Source organism: Asterias amurensis, chromosome 7 (genome assembly GCF_032118995.1).
Source record: "Asterias amurensis chromosome 7, ASM3211899v1".
NCBI lineage: Eukaryota > Metazoa > Echinodermata > Asteroidea > Forcipulatida > Asteriidae > Asterias > Asterias amurensis.
In genome coordinates this window covers 5541401-5556719 of record NC_092654.1, presented here as the reverse complement: position 1 = coordinate 5556719, position 15319 = coordinate 5541401, and the positions used below count along the sequence as shown (strand labels likewise).

Sequence of the window (15319 nt, the reverse complement as noted above, 5' to 3'; positions counted from 1 at the left end):
TAGTCCGAAGACTAGCACATGGCGCCATGCGCTAGTCCGACTAGCACACGGCGTGCAGTACCCAGACGTCTGTTGCGTGTACGAGGATGATAAATTAATAGTCTGTAACCATTTCCGATTGCACGACACTACATGCAACACATTCAGTAAAAGTGTTTGCAATCTGTATTCGCGTCGTCCGTGGATTGTAGCATTCAGGTCTGTAACTTAATAATAATAGTACAGTATATAGAAATGTTTGGGGTGTTATAAAACAAATATTGACTGCTTTTACTCGTGCAATGGTTAAAAACTATGACTCCCTCGGTGATCCCCGTAGCGTTCTATTTTCCCTCCGCTTTGCGGAGTTTTAACCATAGCACTCGAAGCAGTCAATATTTGTATACTAGTACCCTCCTCGCTAAGGGGAGGGGTTTGCCATGTGTCTCCTGGTATGGTTGGCTGCTATGAAAATTGGAACATTCATTGAAGAAAGAATGAATGAATGCTTCTTGTGACTATATCACAAACATCATTACCAAAATGAGGTACATGTATAAAGTAAGTTATTTAATGTTTTATCAAATTGATTTGATGTATTTTTGCATATTTTAAGACATCCATAAAAACTTATTTTATTTGTAAAAAGGATTAAAAGGCCTGAAAAAATATTTACTTAATTTTCAAAATTGTAAACTGCATATATGCCTTTAAGGTGACAGCAAGGAATGCTTGATGATGTCATGTTGACACTGTTTAAAAAAAAGATGATTTCTGTAATTTTCTGCTCTAACTGTACTGTCTTATGCTAGCAAACAGGACATACTTAATTAGCAAAAATTTGGGTATATTTTTAAAGACCTCTTCGAAGATACATACAGATTTATTGCTTCTGGAATTAGGATTTTTTGAAAACATAAACTTTTATTTTTAAGTTATTCAACAACCAATGACATTGTTATGACATCACAAATTACTCATTATGTGGTACCAATGATTCATGTTTCAAGGCGATGCAAGCTTTGCATTGCATTGCTTGTGGACAAAGTTCATCAATAAGAATAAGTTAAACTATACAAAGAAAAAAGACTGAAACAATCACAATTAGGTGTTTGGATGTTGCCTGTCCCATCAGCCCTTAAAAAGAAAATTGTGAATATGTATGCACTGGTAGTAAGAAATCCACACTAATAATGATTACAAAAGGCTTATTGTACAAGATTAACAGACAGACTGTATGCACCTACCTCTGTTAAAATTTCATAGCCAAGCTTGGCAGCTATACATAAAGGTGTCAAACCATTGTGATCTACTGCTTCCACATCAGCCTCATGTACTAAAACAAGATTCATGATGACAGCCAAATGAGACATTCCTTGTTGAACAGCGATATGAACAAGTAAATCTCCATTACGATCCTTGTTGTTATTAACATCAAATTCAAGTGTCTGAAAGGTTTAACAAAAATTAAAAGCAAAGGTAACTTTGATTACATACAAGTACATCATTACATGCATTTGTAAGGTCAGTTCACACTTAGTTCATTAATGAAATAGTACAGTATTCTTCTTTTGAAATACTCAATACCGTGAAGATGTTTAAAGTTGTGTACAACATGGACATTTCAAATTACTTAGAATATGTTTTAAGTGTTGCTACTGAGTGATCAGAAGTCAAAAGTTGACTTACAAGAACAAATTACCCCAATCCTTTCTATAGTTTATCCCGATGAAAGAGCAAGTGGTATGACTGCCAACTGAAGTACATACAATGTACCACAAGTTAAAATAACGATAAAATACTTATTTTTTTAATTACCGAGCAACATAGTTTTGCAGTTACCAACCACTTGTGGCCACCAATCACACCGTAAAAATTGGACAATGCCACAGTAATTGATGACTGTGTAATCTTTGGCTTATATGCCATGAATTATACGCTGATTTTGACCCTAAGAAAAAAATGTCTGACTTACATATACGCTGGGAAGCTTATAGTATTTGCAAATGTGTTAATATTGAATACCAACAACAAGCAGACACTTTTGAAAGATCGTTTGTTAAATATTTCTAGAAAAAAACATGGTCTGTGTGACGAGACGGTTCTGACGAAATGTTAAAAAATCCCAGCATATCTTTTCAGTCGCGGAGTCGCGAAACTCAAACCCCATACCAAGCTCGTGTCAATTATGACTTTCACTGGTGATCCCTTGCAAATTATTACAACCTTCGGTAAATAGTATTGTCCAAGTCCCACACTTCGTGTATCACAACTTATATATAAAATAACAAACCTGTGAAAATTTAGGTTCAATCGGTCATCGGAGTCGGGAGAAAATAATGGGGAAACCCATTCTTGTTTCCGCGCATTTCGCCATGTCATGACATGTGTTTAAAGAGGGCGCTGTTCTGTAGCCGCCACTGTTTTTTTTTCTCTCCTGTGTTTGTTTATTTGTATCCGTTTAATCTTTGCTGGGTTCTTGGCATCGTCTTTATATTTATTGTTGCTTTTAAATGTAATATCAATATAAACCACAAGGGAAACTTACTGGCTGGAAACTAAATATAATATAAAAACCTATCTTTTTAATACTGCTTTTTAGCTTTTTTATGTCTTCTTCTATGGTCACCTTGCCAGTTAGTTTAGAATTTTAGCATAGTTAGGGTTAGAGGCGTCTGTCTCCTGAAAGGTCAAAACATTACCGATGCCAGCAGAGATAGGCCTACATGTATGTAATAAGTAATTAATTAGTTCTCTGTTGGCGGGACAAACGTATCCCCATACTTTTGTTTGGGCACTGGCCTGGTCTTTTTTCTTTGTCTTTTTCTTCCACTCTGTGCTTTTTAACAAGTGTTCTACACCTCTGATCATTTCGTATGTAAGGGGCGCAATATAAATTTTAAATATCATTATTATTATTATTATTTTAAAATAAACCCTTAATTCTCGCTAACAAGAATTTATATTGTTTTAATGTTTTCTTAAAAAGTAAAGCATTTAATGGAATAATATTTCAAGAGAAGTCTTTCACCATTACCTTCTGTAAACCCTGTAAATTATTTGTAAATCTGTGAACTTTTTTTTTTTTTATATACCGAAAGTTTATAATGGCTTTAATACAATTTTACTTGCTAAAACTGAGACAAAAATTACTTTTTTACTCATTTCTCAAAAACTACAGCACCTCAGTAAATAATATTTTAAAGGAAGCTTTCTACTATCACTATCTTAAAGCTGAACGTCCCTTGTTGTGGGTGCCAGTTGTTTGTCACAAAGGTTGTTTGCGATTTCATGACCAACATTCACACGATCACGCACATTGCGTTCCCGACGTCCCTTGTTTATGTGAGATCGCACTGTGTGTTGTTTATCAGTTCGCTGGCGCTCCATCAGTGTCGCGTGTAATGACATGTATTTGCTTTAGGTTACCATCGATCATTTTTTGGCGCACAAATGTGTTTTTCAGGCATAAGAATCTTCCGGATTTTTCACCTTCAAATAATGTGTTCTCCAGTTCCGTGTAAATTTGAATAAAAAATTGAGGGATAAGCGAGAGGGTTTGCGTCCACACCATTATTAGTTGCGTGCATTAAAAGACGCTCAGAGTGTTGTTCTCGATCAGATTATACCCTTGCTAGATGTTGACGTCGCCAGAGTATGCATTTGTGGAGAGTTTGCAGCGAAATACATGGGCTTCAATTGTACAGCGATTGATCACAACCAAATTCTCACAACCTCCTGTAATAGAGTAAGGAAAAGTCCTACTTGTGTTTTGTATGTGCAGTGCGCGCAATATGTATGCTTTCGTTGAACGAAAAAAGGACTGACTGTCAAGTCTATCTGCGCACGTGTTTCTACATTTGTTTCTCGTTTTTGATGCAATCAAAATGACACTCGGTAGTCGGTACGTGTTTTGCAACGTCAAGCCGTTTGGATGTTAAGGAAACTGACAAAACGATGACAAATAAACGATTTTTCAGCATCCCGACTCCAAAGATGAATGTATCGAAAGCATTTTGTTTGAAATTGCAAGCGGAAAAGCCAGATTCAAGGCTTTCTTCATAGGAAGCTTCTTGGTTATAGAAACAAACTTTGAGGAAAGCAATAATTTAAATAAAATAAACTAATTTTCAATTTGTGCTGCCGACACCATTTTGTTGGATGTGGAATATACAAACTTTCTCCATCAGGTAATGACGTGTACTGCTTATAGGTTTGTGCATAAAGAAATGGAACCCCATGGTTTGTGCATGCATGATCGTTGTGCGATCATCGAGGACGTTTGTCATCTACTGTGTTTCGTTTCACACGAGTGAACCGGCGATTCTAAACAGGGTTGCGATTTTTTGGAGGAGGTCTTGATCCCGGTTGATTATTATGCGGGTCCGTGGTGATTTCATCGCACGGATTCATTTCACACAACGCAAATTTGTGATTATATAACGGGAATGTGATTTCGCTCCCAACGACCATGGTTTAGAAAGCTCGTGTGAAACGGGCTCAAGTGCACATTACATGTTTTTATAATGACAATTTATTAAGGCCCCTCTGTGAGTGCAGTGCCCGCTGCGGCTTAAACGCTGTGCCACTTACAAGCCAAAGAATCAATAGATGGCTCAGGGAAGCCATCAGGATCACAAGATGTGGAAGATACACTCACAACAAAGACTATAGGGTATTCGATCTCCACAACAGTTATGACTAACTAGTCCAACCCAAACCACAATGCATCTATGACGACCAAAATTGGTACAAATGATAGTGAGCGTTGTTATATGCCAGTTAGACAAAGCGCTTAGCTTAGAAGTGGAGTGCCCTAAAATAAATATGTAATGAAATTGATGTACTTTAAAAGGTTAAAACTGTACCTGTAACATTATCTGAAGATCTTCAAAAGCTGTAGGATCTCTGACTAGTTCAAAAATTCTCTCAATGTCCTCTACAGCAGCCACTTGCTTTTTGGTCATTTTTAGTGTGTGATACCGAGATGGCAACTCCTTTCTTGTACTTGAACAGAAACACAGTTGATCTGGTGTTCGTCCTAAGTAAACCATTAACCATACAAATTACAAAATTATATAGGTCAGTCAGTTTGGTAAGTATCACTATCATAACTCTTTTATAAATGTTTCTCCTTTCTTAGCAGCAAGATGCATCTACCTTTGATGTTTTGTTGTTCACCTCTTGTCAACAGTCCCATCCTTCACAATCAGCAAGATGTCCTAAAATCCAGACTTCTCATGACCAGTTGGACAGATGAGAAAATGTTCACTACAGAGTGGGTTGGGGATGAAGAAAACATGCAGAAGGACAAGCATGGCAAACTCCAAGAACCATGAACCATTGATCATTAAGGGGGAACAGGAATCTTGAGCAGATTAAACCAAACTGGAGAAGAGAGCAACCTACAAAAATGAAATTATGTAACTGTGCTATAACAATGATTTCATAGCTGCCAAAATCATCAACGGCAATCAATCAATAATTGTAGCTTCTCTTTACCGCCCACCTAACTGCAGCATCGATCACATGAATGATCTTACCAGTGCCATTTCTGATATCTGCCTGAACAATCCTGATGCTGCAATTTGGATAGCTGGGGATATCAATCTCCCTGATATTGACTGGGCTACTAACAGCATCAAGTCCCATCAGTACAGGACTACAATCAATGAGTCATTCTTGCAAGCCCTCAATAGAACTGGTCTCGAGCAGATGATTGATTTTCCTACCAGAGGTAATAACATTTTGGGTGTCTGTCATCATAACTAACTGCCCCTCACTTGTCAAGAAATGTTCTGGCCTACGTACCAGGGCTGAGTGACCATGACATGGTATTCATGGACGTGAGAATAAAGGAATGGTCAACTCAACTCACCCCTGAGTTTTCTACCACCACTCCAGTTGAAGATCTTCACAAGGCCAACCACCATAAACTGATTCATGTCATTGATGCTTATGTTCCTTCCAAACAAGGCTCAAACAGACTCAACAAACCCTGGTTTAATTCCAACACATAGCATGCTTCTAGATGTAAGCAAGGGCCTACAGGAAAGCTAGTCGAACCAACAGAGACAAGGACTGGGCCCGCTTCCGAGGTCTAAAGAGAGATACACAGAAGACCTGCTCAATGCATACAACAAATACATCTATGACATTGTGAAAAGCGTACCAGCTGGCAGTAGAAACAAGAAGCTTGGTGCCCTTAATTATGTAGTCCCTTAAACAGTCCCAGGTTCGTTGCAGCTGATGGTCAGAAAAGCATTGATTCACATGTAACATCAGGAGTACCACAGGGATCATCATCAACGATCTTCCTAATTGTGTCCAACACTCAACAACTAGGCTGTTAGCTGAAGACAGCATAATTATATACAAGCAGCATCTCATCCTTCAATGACACGACCAGCCTCCAAAAAGATCTTGATGCCCTCCAAGACTGCGAGTCAAAGCGGCTGATGAGGCCCAATGCTAAGAAGTGCAATGTGCTCCAAATCACCAACAAGCGCGGGCCCATCCGAGTCTCCTGCATCGCCCATGGTCACACATAAGAAGTTCTACATGAGTATTCAGCAAATTACCTTTGACTCTCATCTAAGCTTCAATGCCCATGTCGACACAATCACTAAAAAAGCTAATTCCACCCAAGCCTGTAATAAATCTCAGGCACTGCAGTCACAAGATCAAGGAATCTGCATACAACACACTTGTAAGACCAACAGTTGAGTACCTAGTTTTGTATTGGACACCCACACACAGTGCAGCTCAAAGAAAGTGGAACAAGTCCAACGCAATGCAGCCTGCTTTGTCACAGGGATATACGACAGGACAAGAAGTGTCTCTGCTATTCTACAGGAACTAAACTGGCAATCCCTACAGGACCGATGCACTAGCAGTCGCCTGGCTATGATGTACAAAATCTGTTATGGTCTCATCAACATTGAGTGGAACCAGTACCTCATCCATCTATCTACATCAACCAGAGGTCACAAATCCCGCTTTGTTATCTCTCACACCAAATCAACAGTGTTGACTAACTCCTTCTTCCCACGTACCATCCAGGACTGGAATAGCCTAGCAGTAGACGCCTTTAAGCTTGCACTTAAGGCTCATCCATCTAAGTAGCTCATCAGTTCAACTTGCACTATCTGTACATATTTCCAGACTAGACACCATGTCTGACTAATTCTTTCTTGGATGCATACCAAAACACGCAGTGAATCTTATCTTCACATATGTGAGGCTGCACTTTACAGGAAGGAAGGAAGAGGCTTAACATTAAAGTTGGGGAATGTATGAGGGTGCACACTACAAGACCACGTAGTGATGAGAGGAAAGGTGGGAGGGGGAGGGGGAGGTAAGAGAGGGTTGGGTGTACATTTGGTCTACTACAGAGGCCGATTTTAAGTTCTATTGGAATAGTGCATTAGTTTGCTTACCATTATTGTCAAGTGTTCTGAGGGAAATACCTTCATTAATCAACCATGCAACTGCCTTGGTGTTTGATGAAACACATGCAATGTGCAGCAAACTTTTTCCATCATTGAAAACATCTTTTATATCTGTGTCAAACATAAATCAGGAGAAAATCAAACAGCATTATGACCTTTTTCTTGCAAACCTTAAACAAGTTAACTTTCTGGTAAATCAGGTATTTGTGCAACTGCAGATCATCTGAAACATGGAACCAGGCATAACGTTTATGGATAGTAAAACTTTGTGCTGTGTTTAAAAATGTTCAATGGCACAGCTGACAAACAAAATTTGAAGAAATCAATCAAATATTAATCAGTCAGATATTCAAGATTGCAGCGAGTATAGAATAAGATTGCAGTGTTGTTATGTATGTTACAATTCAAGCAGCTGATCAGCTGAAAAGTTGAATGCCTGATACTGTTACATACAACCAGCTGACTGCTTTAAATACCAAGAGAATATTGTGGAAGGTTTTCTGGCCATTCTTTCTGTGGGAAACTAACTATAAGGTTTTTGAACAGTTGGTGCTCGAGCATACACATGTAATCGCTGCAATCTAATTATACACTCGCCGCAATCTTGTTTATCTGACTAATATTTTATTGACTAATGTTCCAACAGTAGAACATAGGGCGTTGGAACATAGGGATGTCGGAACATAGGGATGTCGGAGCACAGGGGTATCGGAACACAGGGATGTCGGAACACAGGGGTGTCGGAGCACAGGGGTGTCGGAACACAGGGGTGTCGGAACACAGAGATGTCGGAACATAGGGATGTTGGAACATAGGGATGTCGGAACACAGGGGTGTCGGTACACATGGATGTCGGAAAATAGGGATGTCGAAATATAGGGATGTCGGAATATAGGGATGTCGGAACACAGGGATGTCGGAACACAGGGATGTCGGAACACAGGGGTGTCGGAACACAGGGGTGTCGGAACATAGGGATGTTGGAACACAGGGATGTCGGAACATAGGGATGTCGAAATATAGGGATGTCGGAATATAGGGATGTCGGAACACAGGGGTGTCGGTACACATGGATGTCGGAACATAGGGATGTCGAAATATAGGGATGTCGAAACATAGGGATGTCGGAACACAGGGATGTCGGAACACAGGGGTGTCGGTACACATGGATGTCGGAACATAGGGATGTCGGAACATAGGGATGTCGGAACATAGGAATGTCGGAACACAGGGGTGTCGGTACACATGGATGTCGGAACATAGGGATGTCGAAACATAGGGATGTCGGAACATAGGGATGTGGGAACACAGGGATGTTGGAACATAGAGCATTCACCATATTTTTCCCATATTTAAGCAGGGTGATAAAAGAATCCCACCTTACTACAGACCAGTATCCACCACTTTAATCTTTAAGTAACAAGGCATGCAAGCACATCATTTAGTGAAGCGGACCGCTAAGTACCAATAATATCTTTGTTGGTATGTCCAATATGGGTTCTGCCTTGGATGTTCTCATGAGACACAGCTCCTCGTGACTGCACGAACAAATTGATGCTGTGAATTATGGATTTTGCCAAAGCCTTTGACCGGTTTCCATATCAACAGTTGCTGTGTAAGTTACAACACTATGGATTTCGAGGTTTGCAATGGATGCACTTTCCCAAGTCATGGATGACAAGGCATCAGATTTTACATGTACCGGTACCATTTAAGCTGGGTGTCAACAAGGTACTTTACTATGTTCGATGCTGTTTTTGACCTTCAGTACACCAGCGATGCACCCGACTGCAAGGGCACCCTGAAAAATGAAGGAATAAAAACACACCCACCACATCTACCAATCAGAAGGTCTATGAGAAACATTTATTTTCAAAGCAAGTTCAGCAAGCATGCACAAAAAAGAAGAAGTTCTGTTCCTCAATAAATGGTTTTCCTTATTATTCCAACAACATCTCTAACATGACCTTGTGTGCAACTTCGGGTGATAAGCGATGCTAAATCGTTTTAGTACGTAGCAGGTAGTAAATACATTGTCTTGTCACTTTAGCAAAGCATCATAACTCTACAGTACTTACCAATATATTTTTTCTTAAGTAGCACTTTCAGCATCTTTAATGATCCACATTGTATTGCATATTTGCTATATGCCAATGCCTGAAGCCGAAAACCATCATTAAACAGACATTCTAGTAGTCTTGAAAGCTGTAATTCATTAGGCCAAAGTTCATCAAAGTTGAGTTTTGGATCACCATGGACGTAAGAGTTACAGGTGAGATTTGCACGCCAGAATACATTGCACAGGACCAGGTTAGCTTCTACCATCTTGGATGAACGCACAACAGATAGCAGGAAACATGTCATGGGTACAAGAACATCCAGGGCAAACACATTTTTAAGTGATACATTGCACATCGAGGTCCAAACAATCAGGTTCTGTAAAAAAAGAAAAAGGGGGAGAAGGGTTGAATTTGTATGTATTACCCGTTAAATGTCTTTAAAGGTACGGGACATTCATGTTAATTATGTAAAATAATTGTTAGCACAAAAACTTTCTTTTAACCGTGCAACAGAGAGCTGTTGATAAAACATTGAAACGGCTCCCTCTGAAGTAACATAGTTTTTGAGAAAGAAGGAATTCCTAACTGAAATATTTGAATTTAACAAGAGACCTCAGCTGAGGTCTCGGGGTCTCAAGTTCAAGGCTTCTGAAAGCACACAACTTGTGTGACAAGTGGAGTTTTTTCTTCCATTGTTCTCTGGCAACTTCAAAGGCAACTTGAGTACAAATTTTCCCAGGCTTGTTATTTTATGAATATGTTTATATATACAGCAAGTGAGAAGACTGGTCTTTGACAGTTACCAGAGGTGTCCAGTTCCTTTGAGAATGGTCTCAGCAGACATATGTTAGAAAACAAAGATTTAAACAGAGCACAGATTGGCTTTCTCTTCAACATGCATGACTCAGGGGCACTCCGAGGCCTAAACTCATAGAGCTGCTTAAACACAAAAACTAGCTAAGAACAACAGAAATACGTTGCAAGAAAAAGTTACCACCTAAAATACCATTTCACATATAGCATCTGTAACTGGTGTGACAGGTAAAAAACATGCCCCTCTTTGTTTTGGTTCAAGCGTCCGTAATTCAGGGAACTAACTGAAGAAATGTTTGTGGAAAAAAATTAAAATTCTACCTCCTTTTCGCAAAATAATCACAGAAATGGAAGCAACACTGGAGTGGTAGCAACCTATTGGGAGAATTGGGTAGACGAGCTGGCAGGTAATATGAGCCACCTAAGCTTGGGCGATATCGATTTATTTTATTCACGATATATCGCCGAAAATATATTGCGATATTTGATATAATCGCGATTAATTAAATTTGACATCATCACTCTTCAAACTCCCAGTGAAAGTTGTAGAAGAGACAGTCATAGCATAAGAGAGGTGTTCTAATGACCTCTTCTTCTGGTTTTACTCCAAACCTATGGGGTGCAAGATTTCTCAGCTCGGAAATTCATCGCCATACACTTCGGCAACTAGCAAACTCGGCACCTTGCAAACTCTGCACCTTGCAAACTCGGCACCTGCAAACTCGGCACCTTGCAAACTCGGCACCTTGCAAACTCGGCACCTTGCAAACTCGGCACCTTGCAAACTCAGCACCTGCAAATTCGGCACCCACTTGGCACCAAGAATGTCGGCACTATACAAACTCGGCACCCGCCTTTTTTTAACAAACATACTCGGCACCAAGCAATATCACCACGATCAGAGTCAAGCGATTAAAAATAAATTAACGTAGGCCTTTGTGTACTTAAAAAATACTATGAAAGTTAGTAGTTTGTAACCCAGGTTATGGCAAAATGGTTACACACCTATCGTCCTACACACCTATATTCCGAAGACACCCTTATTTTCCGACAACTCAATCTATATTCCGACATCCCTATTAGGGATTTCCCTAAAGATGTTCCGATACCCATATATTCCGACACCCCTATGTTCCGACAACTGAACCCATATTCCGACACCCCTATGTTCCGACACCCCTATGTTCCGACACCCCTATTTGCGCACATTATTACTCTGTTGACCAAAAACAACAAAAACACAACTTGTATTAAAGGTTTTGCTGTGAATTTAGGCCGGGAATAAGTTTGAACATTCATAAGTTAAATTTGTACTATTTTTAAAAAGTGATCTCTTCTTAATAACCAAAGTTGCTATAGCAGAACAACACTTTTCATCTAAATTGATCCCCTTTGCGTTTGGGGACTACATAAAGATAGGCTACCGGACGTTTATGGATTAAATTACAGTCAGCTGTCGTTTCTTTGAGTTGCAACGTTTGAAATTGGTGCTTTCTTGCAGGTAATATTTGAGTTATGAAGCTGTGAAAATTTTCCGCCCCAGAAATGTACCCTGATATCCAGGACGTCACTGTAGTACAAAACGAAAGTGTAAGGCCGCCAGGGCTACACAGGATCTAGCTTTTATGGGCATGTGGGAGTGAACTGGGAGTGAACTTTTACATAAAATTATACTGAGGCCTCCCACGCTTTTTAACTGGGTGCCGAGTTTGTATTTGTGCCTGTGCCGAGTTTGTGGGTGCCGAGTTTGCAAGGTGCCGAGTGTGCAGAGTGTCAAGTTTGCAAGGTGCCGAAGTGACTGGTACCCATTCCAGTAAGTAACTACATCTACATCATCTACGCTGGTACTCAGCAAACAATTTAGACTATTATTATTAATATTTTATCGCTAGTAATTAGTATGACTATGAGATGACGGAAATGTGAGGCTGCACTTTTCACAGGAAGGAAGGAAGGACGAATGTCAAAATTTCGAAAAAAGGAATACAGCGCCCCCAGTCCAGTTACTGGTTCTACAGTGAGTAGGCCTACTGCTACACACAACCCAATGATTTAATACTATTAAATAATAACTTACTTAAGACCATTCCATCATGTCCATGCATGAGACCGTCGTTTTAGTGACTTGTTGACAACAATGTTGTCGTTGACGACTTGATTGATGTCTCGATACAATTTTACCTGAGCTCCATGATGACCATGGTTGTTGTACCGTGGAGGGTGACCTACTTAGTTAATGGAGAGTGCACATCGTACGTCGTAGTCGTACTATCGTTGAATTCCGCAATCGTACGTCGCGCACTGTTTCGCCCCAACTTCCCTCAACTTGTGATGTGAGAGCATAGACCTTTCTTTTGTTGATAAACAAACCGCCTTGGTTGGCATGGTCGGCCGAATGTTAGTAAAAACACTAAATCTTAAAAACAAATGTTTTAACCAAATTCAGCATTTTCTGCAAACATTCAATTAAATAAAATACCTCTCATAATTATTTGTTTTGTTTTTAACAAAATCAACAAATTTGGTTACATTGTTACCAAAAATAGCGATCTTTTCTTAATTTGCACTTACGGCTTTCCATAGTTTTCCAATCTGGGTTGGCAAAAATTCGGGCTGTGACGTTGCAAAAGAAAGGTCTATAGAGCTAGGCCGTGTCCGAATTGGCGACTTTAGCTACAGCTACGGCTAGATCAGCGCGTCTGTCAGTGTTGAAGAATAGCAGACGCGCGCGCCCTAGCCGTAGCTGTAGCCGAAGTCGCCAATTCGGACACGGCCCTATTATCTTTACCGAGCCAAAGCTAGCCGCGTTTCGGGCCCATTTTCTACCACACGCTCGACCGGTGGGACTAGCTAGCCGCATACTCGGGGAAATAAGGAAACTGAATAGAATACATGCAGTACAAGGCGGTGCTGTGTTTTTTGAAGTGTTATTCTTCTGTAAATAGCAAATCCATTGTTACAAGAAAACTACTAAGTGGAGACATTACGCAAGAAGCCGAAGCTCATAATTTTACCGAGAAGGTCGAGGTAAAATATCAAGAACCTATTCATATAATAACACTTATGGTCAAAAGTAAAATAAATGCAAACATTATATTTTTTCAATGATTTCTTTCAACACAACACCCCTCCAGGAAATGGTAAGGCCCAGTCAAGGCCCTCGATCACCTTGGTCTTTTTTGTGTTCAGCTGTAGGCCAACTTTCAGGCACCCCTCCTCGACCGGCAGTAACAGGTCCTGGGCCTGCTCAATCTATGGGTGCGTTCGTTTAGCTTCCCTCTGGATCTACCCCGCGGTGCCCACTCGGGTAAGCCCCTGACAAGAGCTAAACGAACGACCACTCAATGCTCTCGTAGTGACGTCGTTTACCTGGGGCCAGCCCCCAAGTGACCCACTCCACAAGCAGGGCACTTGGGGCTGACCGGGGTGAGCCCCTGGAATGACGTCAAAAGCTATTCGAACGTACCGGGGCAGACCGGCGCACGCGCGCCACGCCTGGCCGTGCGCGGTTGTGTGCATCGTACGTTGCGCACGTGGTAAGTGAGTTGTACATGTTTACAACGTGCTTACAAGGTACGCTCATCTTGCGATTGCCACGTTGTAGTACGGAGGCCGTACTTACACGTGCTGGTCACGTACGGTGTCATTACTCACTCGCATGTTGTAAGTGCGTGCAAGTGCGATGAACGTGAGTTTTTCGCCCAACGACCGGGGGGGGGGGGGTATTAGGACGAACTCCAACTGAGAGTGAAAATAAGTTTTACACATTAATAAGTTTCCTTTCTCCAATTTACATGTTCGACATTTAAAAATGAATGATAAGATGTTTGTACCATAATATATAACATGTAAAATGTACAAATTGTGTACATGTATTTAGAAACTATTGGCGGACTATTATAGTTCTCCACTTGGCCGCCTACAATGGAAATATCGGTTGGTTTGAGCACTTGAACTCACGGTACTCAGGATTTAATTTTATGAACTCTGGGGACATTCCCTGAACTCATGATTTAATTTTATGTATTCATGTGTCAATAAACATGTAGAAGTTTATTGTGTCAAACAAATAATATAATGTTGCCTTTTGAGCTGCAGATGCAGCGACCCCTTCTTGTGTGTCTTCTTCTGCATCTTGGAGACGAATGATGGCACTCGTCCGTCAGTTTTTTATACTGCAGAAATCAGTGCGCACAACGTGTGCTGTAAGTGGTGAGCACGTGCTTACTTGGTACGGTCCACGTGAGTTTTGTGGGCTCATTGGAAAGCTAAACTGGGGAACTGCCGAGTACGCACGGACCACGCACTTATCACATGCGCAGCACGCACGTCTATTGTGCGCCGTCCGTAGAGCAAGTGACCGTTTGAAAAACTTAAAGGGACACACCGGCTCACTGTTTACGCATTTTAGGGCTGTAGAATCATTAATAATGCTTTTATAGATGGTTGCTGTAAAAAAAATCATCAAAATGTCACGTAATTAGCGAAAAAATATTAAAAAACCCAAAAGCGGTAAAAGGCCAGCGTGTACGTATTTCCAGCCGTTGCAACTGTCAAAAGTAGACTGGTGCTTTGTTTCTGGCAGCGTTTTACTGCGACGCAGCAAAGGATCCAGTCTATCCATAAATTATAAACAACCAGCATATACGGATCAGGCAAATCCTTCGACGATGGAGGTAGTCGTGCCTTGACGTACATCCAAAGATCGTCACGAAGAAAACACAAAAAAACTAACCCAGAATATGATGGGACAGTGACACATAAATAAAGCATTCCTGGCACCAACTAGGCCTACTACTGCATAGCCATGATGCAGTTTGGAACGCGATCGTGGCGTACATGCTCCCGACGTGCTACTCCTAGAACTATTTCGATTTCGTCCGGCTATCGTCTCCCATAACCGGAGACGATAGCCGGACGAAACCGAAATAACGGATTCGACACGAGGTGTACCGACTGACAAACCAACGATGACAAACATGTACTCTGATGTCTGGCTCCCAACTCCTCCCGAGC

General features: G+C 40.8%; 1 protein-coding gene across 2 annotated transcripts in view; it reads right to left on the bottom strand.

Moving 5' to 3' along the window:
* The window catches only part of LOC139939854 (uncharacterized), a 36036-nt gene extending 23096 nt beyond the window's left edge, over nucleotides 1-12940 (bottom strand). The window contains exons 1-5 of one of the 2 annotated variants that reach the window (XM_071936004.1): nucleotides 12381-12940; nucleotides 9509-9866; nucleotides 7419-7541; nucleotides 4848-5020; nucleotides 1227-1427 (exon numbers count right to left, since the gene is read on the bottom strand). In XM_071936004.1, coding sequence (XP_071792105.1) covers nucleotides 1227-1427; nucleotides 4848-5020; nucleotides 7419-7541; nucleotides 9509-9845 — 834 coding nt within the window. In that variant the 5' untranslated portion in view covers nucleotides 9846-9866; nucleotides 12381-12940. Of the gene's footprint in view, nucleotides 1-1226; nucleotides 1428-4847; nucleotides 5021-7418; nucleotides 7542-8809; nucleotides 9232-9508; nucleotides 9867-12380 lie in introns of those variants that run through there. The other variant, XM_071936005.1, reaches the window with a different exon arrangement.
* Between the last annotated feature and the right edge of the window lie 2379 nt (nucleotides 12941-15319).